The sequence below is a fragment of the Nycticebus coucang genome, chromosome 22, assembly GCF_027406575.1.
Source record: "Nycticebus coucang isolate mNycCou1 chromosome 22, mNycCou1.pri, whole genome shotgun sequence".
Classification (NCBI taxonomy): Eukaryota; Metazoa; Chordata; class Mammalia; order Primates; family Lorisidae; genus Nycticebus; species Nycticebus coucang.
Window position 1 is genome coordinate 34715608 of NC_069801.1, and position 19708 is coordinate 34735315.

The 19708-nt window shown below is 40.0% G+C and overlaps 1 protein-coding gene across 9 annotated transcripts in view; it reads right to left on the reverse strand.

The window, feature by feature from the left end:
* Positions 1-19708, reverse strand: part of SCMH1 (Scm polycomb group protein homolog 1) — a 240805-nt gene that overhangs the window by 16928 nt on the left and 204169 nt on the right. For all 9 annotated transcript variants that reach the window (XM_053576002.1, XM_053575998.1, XM_053576006.1 and 6 more), the window contains 3 exons: positions 18068-18194; positions 4823-5023; positions 2771-2962 (listed from right to left, as the gene is read on the reverse strand). In XM_053576002.1, coding sequence (XP_053431977.1) covers positions 2771-2962; positions 4823-5023; positions 18068-18194 — 520 coding nt within the window. The remainder of the gene's footprint in view (positions 1-2770; positions 2963-4822; positions 5024-18067; positions 18195-19708) is intronic.

Here is a 19708-nt window from a genome sequence, read left to right on the forward strand (position 1 = left end):
ATATTTAATAAATGTCTGATGATCTAAACTAAAACACCTGGTCTGATTCTTCAAATTGCCAATGTCATGTCATGGGAGATAGAAAAAAAGGCCTGGAGAACTATTCTAGGTAAAGGAAACTAAAGAGAAAGATGTACCAATGTGAAACAGTAGGCGGTCCTTTACTGTATTCTGAATTAGAAAAAAAAGCTATAAAGGATATCACGGGGACAACTGGGGGAAATTCTAATATGGACTATATATTAGCTGGTAGTATTTTATTAATAAAATTTCTTTAGTGTTATATTAATGTTAAATTTTTCATTATAGTAATAGTATTGCATTTCTTTTTCTTAGCAGATACATACAGAAGTATTTAAGGATAAAGTCTCATCTGCAATTAACTCTCAAATGTAAACAAAAATATGTATATTTTAAGTATACAGGTACATATATATGTATATATATATAAACACACACTTAGAGAAAGAGATAAAGTAATTATTACAAAAAGTTAACTAGTAAATCTAGGTAGAGTGCATGGTTGCTCACTGTACTATTAATATTTTTGTAACTTTTCTGTAGGCTTGAAAATTTTCAAAATAAAACTTTGGAGAAAAAAGTAACAATCTCAACTTAGGTATGGAACCTTAATGGGTTATGAAATCTACCTGAGCTTTCAGTGACTATCTGCTATACTGAAAGTACAGGGTCAGGTGGGCCAAGACCATAAGAGGTGGGCAGTGTAGACACAAGGCTGCAGGAGAGGGAGAGGGCTCCGGTGAACACCCAGTTAATAGAAACGGTACATACAAACGTCAAACTAGTAGAAGGGTGTAGCCAGGCAGAAGGGCAGGAAAATACCAGATCCAAAGCCAAAGCAAAAGAGAGCTCTGGTATAGACTGAGCTCTTTGGCAGAGGTTTGGGTAAATAATCAGAAAAACACAGGAAATGATAAATGATCACAGGTGGGGCCAAGGGTCAGTAAGACAGGCAGGCAGGTAGGTAGGCAGAAAAGATAAGCTGGGAGCATAAAGTAGTTTAGGCAAGACTCTGGCTTGTCTGGGCACAGTTAAAACGCTCATTTCAGGAAAGCAAAGAGAAATTAGGGTGAGAGCAGAAAGTTGCTGAACATCCATTATAAGAAACAGAGTCTAGAGAGCAGAGGAGGGTACCCGAGGTTGGCTCAAATTTGCCTGAAAATGGGAAAGAAAAGGTGGCAGCCAATGGCAGAAAGTGTTATCTCTGTGAGGCAAGAAGAGGAGTCTGGCTGAAGCTCACTTCCTCTTATCTGGTAGTTAAATCAGAGAGATGTAGATTGAAACAGAATTGACAAGAAAGGTCTTGCCCCAATCCCAAAATACCTTCAGGACAGCAGGCTCATGACATCTCTGCCAATCTCTGAATGCTGCTACCACTGTATTTCTCTTATTCCTTAATGTCAATATTCTGTTTAAGAATTCTGAGTTCCTATTTCTTTGAGAAATCTCTCTTTAGACTAACAGCTACTCCCATGGGCATGCTACCTCCTCCTGTGTATTCAATTCTTTCAGTATCTCAGGTAGGCCTAACTTTCATTACTGAAACATAGATCAGAGTTCCTGAATGCCAACAGTTGGGGATATTTAACAACTTGCCTTTTGTTTGTAGTGACTCTACTATGCCCAGTCCAAAGCCCAGTCCAGACTCCCAGTGTAACACTCTAACTGCAAGTAAGACGTCTTTTCCTGTTCCCAGAGATTCTGATGTTGAAAGACAGTCATTAGAGAAGGCTGGGTGAGAAGTTCCCTCTGAAGAAGAGATCAGCCAGAAGGTCACAGAAATGGCTGCAGTGACCAGATGGTTTGGTTTCCACAAGGAGGATTTGAAATTTAGGTTATCTTTGTGCCCTGCTCCCAAATCACAAAAGCAACATTTGGGTGCAAAGATATATCAGAGGTGACTCTATTGAGACTATTACAAAAAGATGGCAGGGAAGGCAGTATGGAAATAAGACTTGGGTTAGAGGAAGGTGAGAAGGGGTGCCTTCTCATCAACAGACAGGACTCCCCTGTCCCCAACCTGCTGAGAACACAGTCTGCAGGTCTTTTAAAAGGACCTTTCCATTCTGTCAACAATGACCTACCTTGATATGTTTAGGGATGAGCTTTTGTTCCTCTTTCTCTTGTTCTGTGTCCTGGGGTCCAGATTAGAGACGCTGAGTTCCATTTACTTTTTAACTTCTCTCATAAGTACTTAGTCACTGATCTGGCCATGTGGCATCCGCTTTCCCATTGTGGTCTGGTATGTTAACTAAGAAAGTTATTTTCCAGCTTAGTTACACACAGCAGGAACTTGAAATGACCTGCTAGACTGGCAGTGCTGGGAGAGTTAGGGCTGTGTGCCAAAGCCAAGAATGGATGGCCAATCAGCAGGGAGCAAATTTCTCAATCTGCATCCTCAGACTAAACCTTCTTGCTGGCAAGGGGGATCATTGTGAGGCCTTTGCTGTCACATTCACACTGGGATAGGTACTCTGATGTGATGATGGCTGCACATGCAGTCTGAAGCTCAGAAGAGGAACCATAAATCTAAATCACCTTTTTCCAGGGACAAGGATTCAGAGGAAATGAGGATAATCCTAGAGATAGAAAACAAAATCCTGAAGAGAGAGTAAAGATGAGAGAAAACAAAAAGCTCCAGATGGTAAGGGACAGAAAATCAGACTTTTGGATAGTAGGTACCAGATCAGTAGGCCTGAGGGCTGGCCCTGTCCCCAACTCTCAGCCCAGGCCCCATCCCAGCTCCTACCTGGTAGGTACCTGTCGTGGCTGTGGCTGTATTCTGTGGAAGTGAGTGACAAGTGAGTCTGTGTAAAGGGCTGGTTGCCAAATAGATTGTCACTACGAAGGTTGTGGCAGAGTTTCTCCAGGAAGCGGAGGACGTAGGTGATGCTGTTGACTGCTGGGAGGTTGAGGGTATGCTGTTCCCGGTCAAACACGGCTGTGGAGTTAAGTAAACAGGGCTGAGCACGTCAGTTCAGCAGTGCAGTGCAGTGCAGTGCTGGGCAGGAAGAGTCCAGCCCATTACTTGTCTCAGGCTTAGCTGGTTATACAAAGGGAATCAGTGGCCCAGGTTTGCTTCCTCCCCCGCTTTCCTCCCCTCCCTTCCTCAAGGGCTTTGATTTTTGCCTCCAACTCCACAGGGCTGGCAATTATGGGAGTGGCTGGGCCAGGTCTATTGCACCCGGGGCTCTGGAATGATTTCACTCAACCTATGAAAACAACTCTGAACATAATTGTATCTGTTCCATCACTTGGCTGAGCCTCCTCCAGGAAATTCAGTGGGAGAATTCACATCTGTTCATTTAGGGTGCTATTTTTATAAGAACTGCCTAAGAACAGAGAACTTGAGGTGAAGAGAATAGAGCCATTGCTAGCAATGGTGTGGGTACACAATTTCTAATCAATATAAGTACTAGAATTTTGGCAACATTGGGAACTGTCCCACACTTGGTTTTATTTTACCCTCTATTTTTATTAAAATATGTATTAGCATAATTCTTAAAAACAAAAGACCTATGTATTTTTCTCGGAAGACAGCAAGGAAATGGGGATTTGGGGAGATAGGTCATTCTTGGAAACAAATTTTGGGGCAGAGGAAGAATCCTAGAGAGGGTAAAAGTGACAGTAGCTAAAGAGAGGCAGCAGAGAAGGCAGGTCCCTGTAGCCTGCCCCCAGAAGCAGGAGACCAGGGAGTAGCTTGGACCTCAGAAAGGACATGATGCTTAATTTCCCAAGCAGTTCCTAGTTTTCTGTAATAATTTCTTTCCTGTCTGCTCCATCCTCCATGCAGCCAATTACTCCCTAGCCTGAGCTCCTGTACCACTCTGTACACATTTTTCAGTTAGCTACTCATGTTCTTCCTTTTCTACTGGGGCAGTGCCTAAGCCTGTCATTGTCTACTGCTTCTCCCAGCCAGCGTCTGGCAATAACCTGACACATAGAAAGGGCTCAATAAATGTTTCCTAAAAGAATACAATTTGGTTATTTATGGGTTCTTTCATGTCAGTTGGGTTTCCTGAAGCTGCTTATTACAATTGGTTAGGGAAGTGGGGCAGAGGCATATGGAATAGCATCACAATTAAGATTGAAAGGTTCTTGGTCAAGTTTTGGTACGTTTAGTGAGTAAAGAACTACAATAGGGACTATATCTAACAAATGCAAACACTGTACCCTCAAATTAACCTGAAATAAAAAAAGAATAAGGTTTTGGATTTAGGAAAACTGAAACAGAAACAGGGCATACCAGAAAATAAATATTCTCAATGAAAGCAAAAAACTCTGTACTACTGAATAAATTCTAACAGTGGGAAAGAAAGAAGAAATGACTCTTCCCATTCTGTATAAGAATTTAACCTTTTTATGTTAAGCCTGGTTTAAGACTGGGAAGCTGAGGAGTTAAAGAAATGAGAGAAGAGTTCAGTGGTTCCCTGAAGCCATGTGGGAGGCTGTGGCAGTCTGAATAGTTGTCATAACATAGTCACCTCTAAATTCTTTCTTCTGTAATGCCTTTAAAGCAACGTGCTTCTGTATTTTCTGTATAGGCAAAGTTAAACAGGTAGACAGGAAAATAATGTCTAAAGGCTCAGTTAAGCAGAATCTGAACTGGGTATTCTCCTTGGCAGGGGAGGCTCAGAGGGCATCTTGGAGTTGGAGGTGAGTGAGGATTTTCTGAGGGATGGACCTTCATATTTCTCCAGAGCTCCAGGTGTCAAGAAGGAACGAGGATGCCTTGTCAGAAATCAGCCAGTTGACAAGGACTGATCTGGCTTAGAGGCAATACCAGCCCAAGGGTGCTTACCTGAGATAACCTCACCACTGTGACCCTGTTTGAGGAAGCTGAAGACAGTTTTCTGGTGATAAGCACAGTCGATGCAAGCCTGGACAGCCTGTTGCAACACCACAGAGGCACGGGCTGGCCCAAAATGATCAGGGAGTTGCTGGACTTTCTTCTTATCTAAGTGGGGGCCTGTGCTGCCATTCTTGTTCAAGTAGATACAAACTACAGGAGAGAAAAAAAATCAGAGAAGCTTAGAGAGTCTCTGGACTAACAAAGTCAAAGAACAGTATTCTATTCCATGTTTTACACTCTAGACTCTGGTCCCTAGCAGAATTCCCAGTAGCTAAGCTGGTGAAATGTTATAGGGGGTAGGGAACAGGGGTCTAGAAAAGGCTGTGGCCAGCTGTCATCAACCCAAATTGTGTGACCAAAGGCTCTGGGAACACAGCCTGCTGGGAGAACAGCCCAGACCAAAGCCAAGACACAGAATTTGCACTTTGTCTCCTATGCACTGAGAAAAACATCTAAATAATTCCCCAGATGTGAGCATTTTCATTTTCTGTATCTGGTTGCCTCACATATTCTTTGTATATCTCCCTTATATGTCTAAGGAGAGACATATATGGAGCCAGGGCAGTATTATACACGGTAATAGCAAGAGTGTGCGTGTGCGTGGCACTGGACTGCGAATGGTCACACCATTGGTCATTTGCCTGGGCCTTAGATTCCTTTGTCATCATCATCTTTTTCTTTAATGTGTAAAATTCATTATTTTATTTCCATTAGTATCTTAATATATAATGCAGAGGTAAGTGATATATTTTTTTCACAGTTTATTTAGAAGTACACAGGGGAAATGAGTTTTGTTAGAAGACCAGCCTGAGAATTTTTTGCTTTGTCTTTTTGGATTATACCATTAAGTGGAAATAAATGTACATGACAAGGATAAAAACTGTTAACATCTGATCTGTGATAAAACCATTTTTGAAAATGTTATTCTTTTAACAAATACAAGGATATTTTAAACATACTAAATAGAGTATCTTGGGGCGGCACCTGTGGCTCAAGGAGTAGGGTGCCGGTCCCATATGCCGGAGGTGGCAGGTTCAAACCTAGCCCTGGCCAAAAACCAAAAAAAAAAAAAAAAAATAGAGTATCTTTGTGTATATCAATAAACCAGGTCTACGTGTCTTTTTTTTTTTTTTTTTTTAAGTAAATTTATTTCAGGTTAATGTGAGGGTACAAACAACCAGGTCAAAAAATTTGATTAGATAGAGTCCCTCTTGTGGTTATGTCCCACACATAAAAGGTATGCCAAACATCCCCATGCCCATTCAGTGAGAGCACCCCAACCCCTTCCCCATTCCTCTTTACCCACCTCCCCAACTTCAATTGAAATGAGTTTTTTACCTTATGTGGGCATGCATGAGATTGTCTACTGGATTCTTAGTATTGAGTACCTTGAATAATGGCTTTTCCATTCTTGTGATACTTTCCTAAGAAGAATGTATTTCTCCACCCAGGATATTACAAAAAATGTGAAGTCACCATGTTTATTTATGGCTGAATGGTATGCATGTACCACAGGTTGTTAATCCATTCCTGAGTTGATGGGCATTTAGGTTGTTTCCATGTCTTGGCAATTGTAAACTAAGCTGAGATAAACAATCTAGTGCAAATGTGCTTATGATAAAATGATTCTGTTTTTTTTTTTGAGACAGAGTCTCAAGCTATTGCCCTGGGTAGAATGCCATGGTGTCATAGTTCACAGCAACCTCCAACTCTTGAGCTCAAGCAATCCTCTTGCCTCAGTTTTTCTATTTTTAGTAGAGACAGGGTCTCGCTTTCTTTTTTTTTTTGCTCAGGCTGGTCTCAAACTAGTGAGCTCAAGCTATCCACCTGCCTCAGCCTCCCAGAGTGCTAGGATTATAGGTGTGAGCCACTGTGCCCGGCCTAAAATGATTTTTTTTCTTCTGGGTAGATGCCTAATAGTGAGATTGTGAGGTCAAATGGGAGATCTAATTTGAGATCTTTGAGGATTCTCCAAACTTCTTTCCAAAGAGTCTGTATTAGTTTGCAATCCCACCATCAGTGGAAGAGTGTTCCACTCACTCCACATCGACACCAGCATCCGTAGCTTTGGGACTTAGTAATGTGGGCTAATCTTACTGGGGGGGGGTCAGGTAATAGCTCAGGGTGATTTTGATTTGCATGTCTCTGGTGATTAGAGACGATGCGCATTTTTTCATATATTTGTTAGCCATTTGTCTGTCTTCCTTAGAGAAGGCTCTATTCATGTCTCTTGCCCAGTGATACATGGGATTGTTAATTTTCTGTTGTTAATTTAAGTTCTCTGTAAATCTTACTTATCAAGACTTTGTCTGATTCATAATATGCAAATATCTTTTCCCATTCTGAAGATCGTATATTTGCTTTGGTGGTTGTTTCCTTAGCTGTACAGAAGCTTTTTAGTTTAATTAAGTCCCATTTATTTATTTTTTGTTGTTGCAATTGCCACGGAAGTCTTCTTCATAAAATCTTTCCCCAGGCTGACATTTTCAAGTGTTTTCCCCACACATTCTTCAAGAATTTTTATTGTTTTGTGCCTTAGATTTAACTCTTTTATCCATCTTGAATCAATTTTTGTAAGTGGTAAGAGATGCACGTCCACTTTCAGTCTTTTTCATGTGAATATCCAGTTCTCCTAGCACCATTTATTGAACAGGGATTCTTTTCCCCAGTGTGTGCTCTTGTTTGGTTTATCAAAGATCAGGTGGCTGTAAGATGTTAGTTTCATCTCATGGTTTTTCTATTTAGTTCAAAATGTCTATGTCTCTATTTTTGTGCCAATACCAAGCTGTTCTGATTGCTATGGACTTGTAATCTAGCCTAAAGTCTGGTAGGGTGATACCCTTGGTTTTGCTTCTATTACTAAGAATTGCCTTGGTATAGGGTTTTTTTTTTTTTTTTTCTGGTTCCATGTGAAGTGAAGAATTATTTTTTTCCAAATCTCTAAAGTATTATGTTGGTATTTTAACAGGGATTGCATTGAATCTGTAGATTGCTTTGGGAAGTATAGACATTTTAATAATGTTGATTCTTCCCAGCCACAAGCATGGTATGTTCTTCCAATTGTTAATATCTTCTGCTGTTTTTTTCTTAGGGTTTCGTAATTTTCTTAGTAGAGGTCCTTCACATCTTTTATTAGGTATATACCTAGGTATTTCATTTTTTTTTTTTTTGAAGCTATCATGAAGGAAATTGTGTCCTTGATTAGCTTCTCAATTTGGCTGTTGTTGGCATATACTGAGACATTACTGTATTTTTTGATCACTTCAGTAGTCTTGTGGTTGAGTCTTTGGGTTCTCTAAGTATCGGCAAAGAGTGAAAGTCTGACCTCCTCTGCCTCCATTTGGATACTCTTTATTTCCTTCTCTTGCCTGATTGGACTGGCTAGAACTGCTAGCATTATGTTGAATAGTAGTGGCAATACAGACATCCTTGTCTGGTTCCAGTTCCTTTTTTTTTTTTTTTTTTTGTAGAGACAGAGTCTCACTTTATCGCCCGTCGGTAGAGTGCTGTGATGTCATACAGCTCACAGCAACCTCCAACTCCTGGGCTTAGGCGATTCTCTTGCATCAGCCTCCCGAGTAGGTGGGACTCCAGACACCTGCCACAATGCCCAGCTATTTTTTTGTTGCAGTTTGGCTGGGCCGGGTTTGAACCTGCCATCCTTGGTATATGGGGCCAGCGCCCTACTCACTGAGCCACAGGCGCTGCCCTGGTTCCAGTTATAAGTGGAAAAGCTTTCAGTTTTACTTCATTCAGTATATTACCTATGTGTCTGTCATAGATAGCTTAACTCAGTTTAATAAATGTACCACCCATACCTATATTCTTAAGTGTTCTGGTAAGAAAAGGATGCTGAATTTTATCAAATGCTTTTTCTGCATCTATTGAAAAGATCATATGGTCTTTGTTTTTGCTTCTGTTGATATGGTGAATTACATTTATGAACTTGTGTATGTTAAACCAGCCTTGCAACCCTGGGCTGAAACCTACTTGATCATGATGTATAATTTTTTTAAATGTGTAGCTGTAATCTATTGGCTTAGGATTTTATTGAGAAATTTTGCATCTATATTCATTAGTAAAATTGGTCTTTAGTGCTCCTTTTTAGTTGGGTCTCTCTGATTTTGATATTATGGTGATGTTTCCTTCATAGTACGTGTTGGGGAAAATTCCTTCTTTCTCAATTTTTTGGAATAATTTCTGCAGTGTGGGTATAAGCTCTTTGAAGGTTTGATAGAATTCTGGTGTGAAGCCATCTGGACTGGGGCATTTTTTTTTATTGGGAATTTTTTTTTTTTTTTTTTTTGTAGAGACAGAGTCTCACTGTACCGCCCTCTGGTAGAGTGCCATGGTGTTACACGGCTCACAGCAACCTCTAACTCTTGGGCTTACACGATTCTCTTGCCTCAGCCTCCGAGCAGCTGGGACTACAGGCGCCTGCCACAATGCCCGGCTATTTTTTTTTTGTTGTTGTTGCAGTTTGGCCAGGGCTGGGTTTGAACCTGCCACCCTTGGCATATGGGGCCAGCGTCCCACTCACTGAGCCACAGGCGCCGCCTTGTTGGGAATTTTTTTATTGTTTCTTTGATCTCAGTGCTTGAAATTGGTCTAAGAAATCTACTTCCTCTTGGTTAAGTCTAGGGAGAAGGTGTTATTCCAGGCATTGATCCATTTCCTCCACACTGTCAAATTTCTGGGCCTAGAGTTTCTTGTAGTTTTCAGAGAAAATCTCTTGTACTTTTTTATTTCCCCTTTATTATTTCATTCATTCATTCATTCTTTATTTCTTTTTTTTCCTTAGAGACAGAGTCACAGCTCACAGATCTAGATAATAAATGAGGAGAAAACCATAAAATTTTGGAAGCTGGAAAGCAGACTATAAAGGCAATTGATTTAGGAGACCCAAGAAAGCTGCATACCTCAAAAAGGAATATAGAATAAGAGCCATGTCATTTCATCTTATAAGTTCATCTCTTACAGAATAACTAAGACTTGACAAAGAAGGTGCCTCTGAAGGGGAGTGTGAAGGGAGATCTACATAGACTAGGACCCATTGAGGTCTGGTAAGAAATGGGATTTCCAGATTTCATGACATGACTCTTCTACTGGAACAACTACAAATGCAGGAAAACTCAAGAGGGAAAAGAAGACTAATAAAAATAAAACAATTATCTATGAAAGGACACAAGACTGTCCATAATAGTTTATTCATAATACTCCTAATCTAGAACCAACCCAAATGTCCATGAACAAGAGAAGAGATGTACAAATTGTGATATAGTCTTGCACTGTACAATGACATTTCAGTCAGTGGTGGTCCTATAAAATTATAATGGAGTTGAAAATTCCTGTTTGCCTAGTGACAACACAGCCATGGTAAAGTCTTGGCTCAACACATTACTCATGTGGTTATGGTGATGCTCATCTAAATAAACCTACTTTACTGCCAGGTGTATAAAAGCATAGCACCTGCAACTATGTATAGTACATAATACTTGATAATGACATATTACTGGTTTATGTATTTATTTACTATGCCACATATCTTATTGCTATTTTAGACTGTACTCCTACCTTTTCTTTTTTTAAAGTTAACTCTGAAACAGCTTTAGGCAGGTACTTTAGGAGGTGTTAGAGAAGAAGGCATTGTTATCACAGGAAATGACAGCTCCATGCATTTTACTATCCCTGAAGACCTTCCAGTGGGACAAGATGTGGAGGTGAAGACAGTGATACTGATACTCCTGACCTAATGTGTGTATTTGTGTCTTAGTTTTTAAAAAAAAGTTTAAAAAGAAAAGATAATCAAAAAGCAGAAAAAACCTTACAGAATAAAGACATAAAGAAAATATATTTTGTTTAGCTATATGATGTGTCTGTATTTTACGTTAAACATTATTACAAAAGAGTCGTAAAATTAAAAAAAGTACAAAGCAAAGGAGTTATAGTAAACTTAGGTAAATATTGAAGAAAAAATTTAAAAATAAATGTAGTATAGCCAAGTACACAGTGTTTCTAAAGTCTACATGTGGGTACACTGATGTCCTGTGCCTTTACCTTTCCTCACTACTCACTCACCAGCTCACCCAGAGCAACTTGTAGTCCTATAAGCTCCATTCATAGTAAGGGCCTTATGCAAGTGTACCATTTTTTATCTTTTATGCCATATTTTTACTGTCCTTTTACCATTATGTTGCTATTGCCTATAGTGTCCAGTATAAGAACATACTGTACAGGTTCATAGTCTAGGAGCAACAGGCTATACCACACTGCCTAGGTGTATAGCAGGCTACACCATCTAGGTCTGAAGAAGTGCATTCTATGATGTTTGTAAAAGGATGAAACTGCCCAAACACATTTCTCACATCTCTCAGTACATTCAATGACGTTTGTAAAAGGATGAAACTGCCCCAACACATCTCCCATTGGTATGTGACACCTGACTGCATATTTATTTAATGCTCTATCACTTGGCACTAAAAACGAATGAACTACTGATAGATACAACAACATGGTTGCTTCTCAAAAACATTATTTTGAATGAAAGAAACTGGTTATAAAAGAGTACATATAGTATGATTCATTTATATTAAGTTCAAGAAAAGGAAAATGTAATTTATGATAAAATAATGGAAATAAAGACTGTAAGGAGGCAGGAGGGAACTTTTGGGGGTGACAAAAATGTCTTCTGTCTTGATTAGAGTTGTAGTTACATGGGTGCTTACATTTATTAAAACTCATCAAATTGTATACTTAACATTTGTACATTTTATTAACGTAAACTTTACCTAAAACACACAAAAAAGGAAAAAAATAACTAGTCTGGTGATGATAAAAAACATTCTATAAGCATTAAGTGGTGAAATATAAAAGGCAAAACTATAGAATCTTTAGAGAATTATGTCAGTTTTAAACATGGCCCTGAAATTCTTTGATATCTTTCCTACTAATCTTTGAATAAATCATGATTGATACACACACACACACACACACACACACACACACACACACAATGGAATACTATTCAGCCATAAAAAGATGGAGCTTTCGTATCAACTTTTCATGGTTCTGTCTTCAGCTTAGTTTATTTCACAGTCTATCAAGGAAACAGGAAACTACAGAAAAAAGAATAGAGAGGAGGACTGTTATGGGCGGCGCCTGTGGCTCAGTGAGTAGGGCACTGGCCCCATATACCAAGGGTAGCAGGTTCGCTGGCCCTGGCCAAACTGCAACAAAAAAATAGCCAGGTATTGTGGCGGGTGCCTGTAGTCCCAGCTACTCAGGAGGCTGAAGCAAGAATATCGCCTAAGCCCAGGAGTTGGAGGTTGCTGTGAGCTGTGATGCCATAGCACTCTACCAAGGGTGACAAAGTTAGATTCTGCCTCTTAAAAAAAAAAAAAAAAAAGAAGAGGGCGGTGCCTGTGGCTCAGTTGGTAAGGCGCCAGCCCCATATACTGAGGGTGGTGGGTTCAAACTCGGCCCCAGCCAAAGTTTGCAACAAAAAAATAGCTGGGCATTGTGGTGGGCGCCTGTAGTCCCAGCTACCTGGGAGGCTGAGGCAAGAGAATCACTTAAGCCCAGGAGTTGGAGGTTGCTGTGAGCTGTGTGATGCCACAGCACTCTACTGAGGGCCATAAAATGAGACTCTGTCTCTACAAAAAAATGAAAATAAAAATAAAAATAAAAAAATTACAAAAAAAGAAGAATAGAGAAGAAGGTCACGAAACTTAAAATTTATGAATTTTCAATACTGTGTGGATAAGCTGAAACTCTACTGTTAGTCCATCAGTGCCAAGACCTCCTGGATGGAGCCAAGATAATGGAGACAGTAAGATGCAACTCATTGAAATTAAATGATTACTTCATTCCTTCCCTTTTCTATTTCTTTTTAAACACTTTTGAAATTTTCTTTCTTTCTTTTTTTTGAGTCTCACTTTGTAGCCCTCAGTACCAGGAAGCAGGGACTACAGGGACTACATTTGTCACAATGACCAGCTATTATTTTATTTGTTTTTTTTTTTTTAGAGACTGGGTCTTGCTATTGCTCAGGCTAGTCTTGAATTCCTGAGCTCAAGGCAATTCACCCACTTCAGCCTCCCAGAGTGCTAAGATTATAGGCATGACCCACTGTGCCCAGCCCTAAAATTTTTTTATTTCAGATTAATATGAGGGTCCATACAATCAAATTCATTACATTGTTTGCATTTGTTAAGGTTAAAGTCTGAGTTGTAGTTGTGTCCTTCACCCAGGAAGTGTGCCACATACTTGTGCATTGTACCCATGCTTTGGGAACTTATCACCCCTCTTCTCTCTCACCCCCTATTTGAATTTAACTGATGTTTTCTCTCATGTGAACATGTAGTTGTTCACTTCTGTAGGTCCAATTTAGTATTGAGTAAATGTGATGTTTGGTTTTTCATAAATCTGCCCAGGTTTTTACAAAAAATACAAAATTTCAATCTTTTTTTATTGCTGAATAACATTCCATCATGTACCTATATCTCAATTTATTAATCCATTTATGTGTTGAAGGGCACTTGGATTGTTTCTATATCTTTGTGCTTGTGAAATGACAACCTTTGCTTCAACCTCACATAGACTTTGTTTTTTCAGAGCACTTTCAGATTCACAGCGAAATTGAGTGGAAGGTGCAGAGATTTTGTGTATACTCTGTGCCACCACACGTACATAGCCTCCTCTCCATCAACATTTGAGTGCAAATATCCTTGTGGTAAAATGTCTTTTTCTTTTGGGTAGATACCGAGTAATGGGATCGCAAGATCAAATGGTAGGTTTACTTTTAGTTCTTTGAATAATCTCTATACTTCTTTCCATAGAGGCAGTACTAGTTTGCAATCCCATCAATAGTGCATGAGTGTTACCTTCTCTCTAAACCCATGTTAGCATCTGCTGCTTTGGGACCTTGTGATGTGGGCTATTCTCCTTGAGGTTAGGTGATATGCACCTGTCTCAAAGTGGTTTTGATTTGCATTTCTCTGATATTGAGGAAATTTAAAAGCGTATTACTAAGCAAAGGAAGTCAATCTGAAAAGGCTGCCAACTGTCTGATTCCAACTAGATAACGTTCTAGAAAAGGCAAATCTATGGAGAGAGTAAAAATATTGAGGCTTGCTAAGGGTTGAGAGGGAGGGAGTGATGAACAAGCAGAGCACAAAGGATTTTTAGGGCAGTAATACTATTTTGTATGATATTATAATGATAGATACATGTCATTATGTATTTGTTAAACCCATAGAATATAAAACACCAAGAATGGACCCTAATGCAAACTATGGACTTCTGAGTGATAATAATGAGTCAATGTAAGTTCATCAATTTCTAACCAATGTATCACTATGCGGGGGGGAAAAGGTTGATGGAGAGGAGGCTATGTATCTGTGGTGGCACAGAGTATACACAAAATCTCTGTGCCTTCCACTCAATTTTGCTGTGAATCAAAAGTACTCTGAAAAAACAAAGTCTGTGTGAGGTTGAAGCAAAGGAATTGCTGGAACCCAAGAGTTTGAAGTTGCTGTGATGACGCTACAGCACTCTACCCCAGGGTGACAGAGTAAAACTCTGTCACAAAAAATAAATAAATAAAACAAAGTCATAAAAAACAAATTAGGGAATAATTTGTGAACTTGATAGCATGGGGAAGTAGAGTGTAAGCACTGCCTACATGTACATGACTAAATTGCCAACATCTACATAAAATTCTTTTATTAAGAACATATTTTGGGGGGCGGCGCCTGTGGCTCAGTCGGTAAGGCGCCAGCCCCACATACAGAGATTGGCGGGTTCAAACCCGGCCCCGGTCAAACTGCAACAACAAAAAAAAATAGCCGGGCGTTGTGGTGGGCGCCTGTAGTCCCAGCTACTGGGGAGGCTGAGGCAAGAGAATCGCTTAAGCCCAGGAGTTGGAGGTTGCTGTGAGCTGTGTGAGGCCATGGCACTCTACCGAGGGCCATAAAGTGAGACTCTGTCTCTACAAAAAAAAAAAAAAAAAAATATTTTGGGGCTGGTGTTTTCAGAATATACTTAAAAAATGCCACTGGAGGCTTGGCGCCTGTGGCTCAAGCAGCTAAGGTGCCAGCCACATACACCTGAGCTGGCAGGTTCGAATCCAGCCCAGGCTTGCCAAACAACATTGATGGCTGCAACCAAAAAATAGCCCAGCGTTGTGGCAGGCATCTGTAGTCCCAGCTACTTGGGAGGCAGAGGCAGGAGAATCGCTTGAGCCTAGGAGTTGGAGGTTGATGTGAGCTGTGATGCCACAGCACTCTATCCAGGGCAACAACTTGAGGCTCTGTCTCTGAAAAAAAAAAAAAAAAAAGCCACTGGAGTTCTAAATATGAATTTAAAAGTAAGATGTAAAAAAAACGAGAAAAATAAAAAGTAAGATGTCAGAAATGAAAAACTCAGTACAAAGTGTGGAAGCTACAGATGAAGAAAGCTTGAAGAAAGTTGGCTGAAAAGACAAAGCAAATAGTTAAGAATAAAGGAGATGAATATTAGACGACAAGTTCAAGAGGTCCAACATACAACTAACAGGTATGACACAAAGAATTGAACAGAGAAATGGGAGAAAATCATTGATAAAAGAATTTTTAGGTCGGCGCCTGTGGCTCAAAGGAGTAGGGCGCCAGCCCCATATGCTGGAGGTGGCGGGTTCAAACCCAGCCCCAGCCAAAAACTGCAAACCGGCCCCCAAAAACAAAAAAACAAAAAAAAACTTCATAAAACAGAAGTATCCAGTATTGTAGAAAAACTTAACACGAGAAAACAAAGACATGGGAAAGAGCAAACGGGGAATCTAACAAAAGAGAGGTAAACAGAATCTAAAGAAACCAAGAAGCCACCAGAAGAGATTTCTTCTAGTGTATGACATGGTTAGAATATATCATATAATGTGCTTGAACACAAGGAGCTATATAAAGTAGGAAAAGAGTTTAAGGTTGAATTATAATAAATATACAGAAAAATAAACATACAACAGGCTCAGCGCCCATAGCACAGTGGTTACAGCGTCAGCCACATACACCGAGGCTGGTGGGTTCGAACCCAGCCTGGGCCAGCTAAACGATAATAACAACTACAACAAAAAATAGCCGGTGTTGTAGCGGGTGCCTGTAGTCCCATCTACCTGGGAAGCTGAGGCAAGAGAATCACTTAAGCCTAAGAGTTTGAGGTTGCTGTGAGCTGTGACCCCACAGCACTCTACCGAGGGTGACATAGTGAGACTCTGTCTCAAACAAAAACAAAAACATATAACAAAGAAACCAACAAGATTTCCCCTGAAAACAAAATGTTGTGCAACAAAGAAAGAGCAATTGCAGTATATTATGAGGCTCAAATTGAGAACAGAATTTAACTAGTCACAATAAAAAACACTGAAATTTGATCTAATCAAAATTGTAATATCATATAATTGGGGTAGGGAAGTGTATGTGTGTAAATAAGGGGTGAGAAGATTAAGAACAATTAAATATCTGTTAAAGTGGGTAGTCAGTAGAAAAATGTCTACAGTTAAAAAGTAATATACACATGTTATTTAGTTATAGAGGTAAATAAATTTAACCTTAGTTAAATTAAAAGTGATTGGTTTGAGGAAGAAGTAATTGATAGGGATCTGTTTTGTTTTTGTAATAAGTTGTGTAGACCTTTTGTTACTTTAAGCTATGAACATGCGTAACTCTGAAAAAAATCAAAATACCTTTTACAAATTGTTGTATAGTTAAAAAAATAAATGGTAGATAATAAAGGATACAAGTGTGTCTCATAGAATTCTGTTTAAATAGTGAAGACTATGACAATAAACTGGATTAATCCTATCATTGTATAGATGTGAAGTTTAGACAAGGAAGTGATGTTAAGGTCATATCAACTGAATCAAGGACTAATCAAAAGATGGTGAAACAATGATCAGTAAACACTGTTATAGTCTGATCATGAGCAGGAGACAGGGATATATTATAGAGTAAGCTCCTTCTTTCTCTATCCTATGAGATTCAGGCCAAGCCAAGGGAGGGATACCAGTCCAGAGACTGCAGGCAGAGATGGTTTTCATCATTTAAAACACACAGTAAGGCACAGTCACAAAGCTTCTGCTGCGGTAGGTCTTCTAGGTATTGCTGAATAGGCACCTAGAATGATATAGGGTAAACTAAGCTGGTACACAGGTATCTTTGGAGCATGTTGAGAAGTTGGGAAATGCAATCAATGTTTTCAGTAATATGTTCATCTGTTCTTATTTCCTTATTTATAAAGCTCAAGGACAAAGACCACTATTCATTAATCTAATGATACTCTTGTACCAAGCCAACCCAATAACTGGTTAAGTGAGATATAGAAGACAAATTTGGAAAAATCATGTTATAAAACCCTGAGCTGAACACATATACTACAGCCAGGCTCTATAATCTTCTAAAGGATATTTGGAGAGGAAACCATGGCTAAGCTTTCCCTTCAAGCTCTAACATTCTTGGATTTGGGCAGAGACATACTCAACTTCTTCTAAGAGAAAGACTACCTAACTTCCATGGGGATCATTCCAACTGCTTATACTTCCCAGAAGATGATGGAGCATCTGTAGAGTAACAGAGTAAGGTTTCATACATGTATCTTAATTTATACATAGAAAACAAATCTTGTTCTTTAAAGTTACGTCTTTGGCAGGCTGTGTGTCTATTCTAAAGGGGAATTTCTTTTAGTTATGGTCATATACAGTGTATGAAGTGGGAACTGATAGGTACAACCCAGGTTTGTTACACACCCTGATGTGGGTAATCAACCTACCCAGATTTTGCCATAAATCAACTAGGTTGGTCTTCAAAATCAAGTTTACTTTCACTGTACCAAGGTTTGCCAATATCAATGATTTAAAAAAAAAATCAGAGGAATTTCATACATATTTGAACAGTGACACCATTATTGGAAGGCTGGAAAGGTTCTAAGAAGGGAGCACTCCCAACTGAGAAGGATGAGTATTATTCTAACTGGGCCATGGAACTCTTGGTGCTGCCCCAGCCCCAGATCCCCAACCCTGAGTTCATAAAACACTTATCCAAGTTGCTTTATTTCTCTGAAACTATTTCAAATCACAAGTATTAAAAAGATGTTATGAATGGACAGGGAGCTAATTTGGATTGGGGCCTGGGGCTTGTTTCAGGTATTCTTATCATCTGTTCTTACCTGTGGGGGCCTGCATGGCTGAGCTGGGGATGGTGGCAGCATCTTGCGGTACAGTGCTGGTGTCTGGTTCAGGGGTGCTGGTTGTTGGTGAGGTGGATGGTGGGTTCACCAAAGTCCGAGATTTCCTCTGTCAAAACGGATGGGGAAAAGTCTGTTACTCATGATAGGTAACTTGTCTTTTCTACTATTCTTAGCACTAAATTCACCCATGAAACAAAAATACATTTATGGATGGAACTGTGTTTTATATTTGTTTTCTACACGGCATCTGGCCTAAAGCTATACATGTACCTGTAGTAGATGCTTTGAATCTATGTACAAGATTCTGGTCTTCTGTAGAGCCAGGGCTTAATGCACTTTTATACTAGATTCGATATTATCATGTGAAGTTCCAGATACTTTATTAGTTGGGCAGACAAGAGCAAAATAGAAAAAAAAAAAATGCCATAGATTTTTTTTTTTTTTTTTGTAGAGACAGAGTCTCACTTTATGGCCCTCGGTAGAGTGCCGTGGCCTCACACAGCTCACAGCAACCTCCAACTCCTGGGCTTAAGTGATTCTCTTGCCTCAGCCTCCCGAGCAGCTGGGACTACAGGCGCCCGCCACAACGCCCGGCTATTTTTTGGTTGCAGTTTGGCCGGGGCCGAGTTTGAACCCACCACCCTCGGTATATGGGGCCGGCGCCTTACCGACTGAGCCACAGGCGCCGCCCCAATGCCATAGATTTTTTAAGTCTACCTTGATGTTACTTTGTTCTTCTGTCTTTAAAAATGGAAATGACGCTTTTCTTAATTCTGCTAGTGACTTTCTTCTGCCTACCTCCCACTTAAGCTTATTACTATATTTTGCCATGTATTTTGTGCTCCAATATATAATGTGCATATGTTTTTGGCCCAAACTTTCAGGATAAAGTCTTTCATTTTAATTTCTTAGAGGAGGCCAGAAGTGGCTATCCGGTATGTCTCCTTCTCTGGCAAAAGGCATGGAATGCAGAGTTGGCTGCGGTAGAAAAGCTGGGAGTAAGTCCAGGCAGTAGCTGAAAGTGGTCTGAATGACCTGAGTGCCCAACTTCCCCTAGCTGTCCTCTCCCAGCCCACCTCCATCCTCACATCCTCTCATTTCCTATTCCCACCAATGTCCACTCCACTGAGAATGTGGCATGGCCACTCCACTGAGAACCCTGGCAGGCTTATTTGCTGGGAAGCTGGTATAAGGGGCCCAGGTTGGCCCTAAAGGCTCTGGCTTCTGATGGTAGATCCCTGCTCTATCTGGGTCACCACAGCTGGTTCCATTCTGATGCCCCCAGGACACTGAGCTGAGGAGGAAGCCTTCCCTGATGATACTCCAGTGAAGTACCCTATATTTGTTTCTTATTTAGTGACTAGACTGTGATTTCCTTGAGCCATCCATACCTTTAGCACTCAGTAATGTCAGACTGAATGACACCAATCTTTCCCAAACTTGCAAACCCTACAAATCATCTGGGGGACTAGTTAAAATGAGATTCCTGAAGCACATTCAAATATACTGAATGAACTCTCCAGGAGAAAGATCTGGATATCTGTCTATTCTGTTAATAAGCATCCTAGATGGTTCTTCCTACTGGAAAATTTGGGAGATTATATCAACTCAATACCTTGA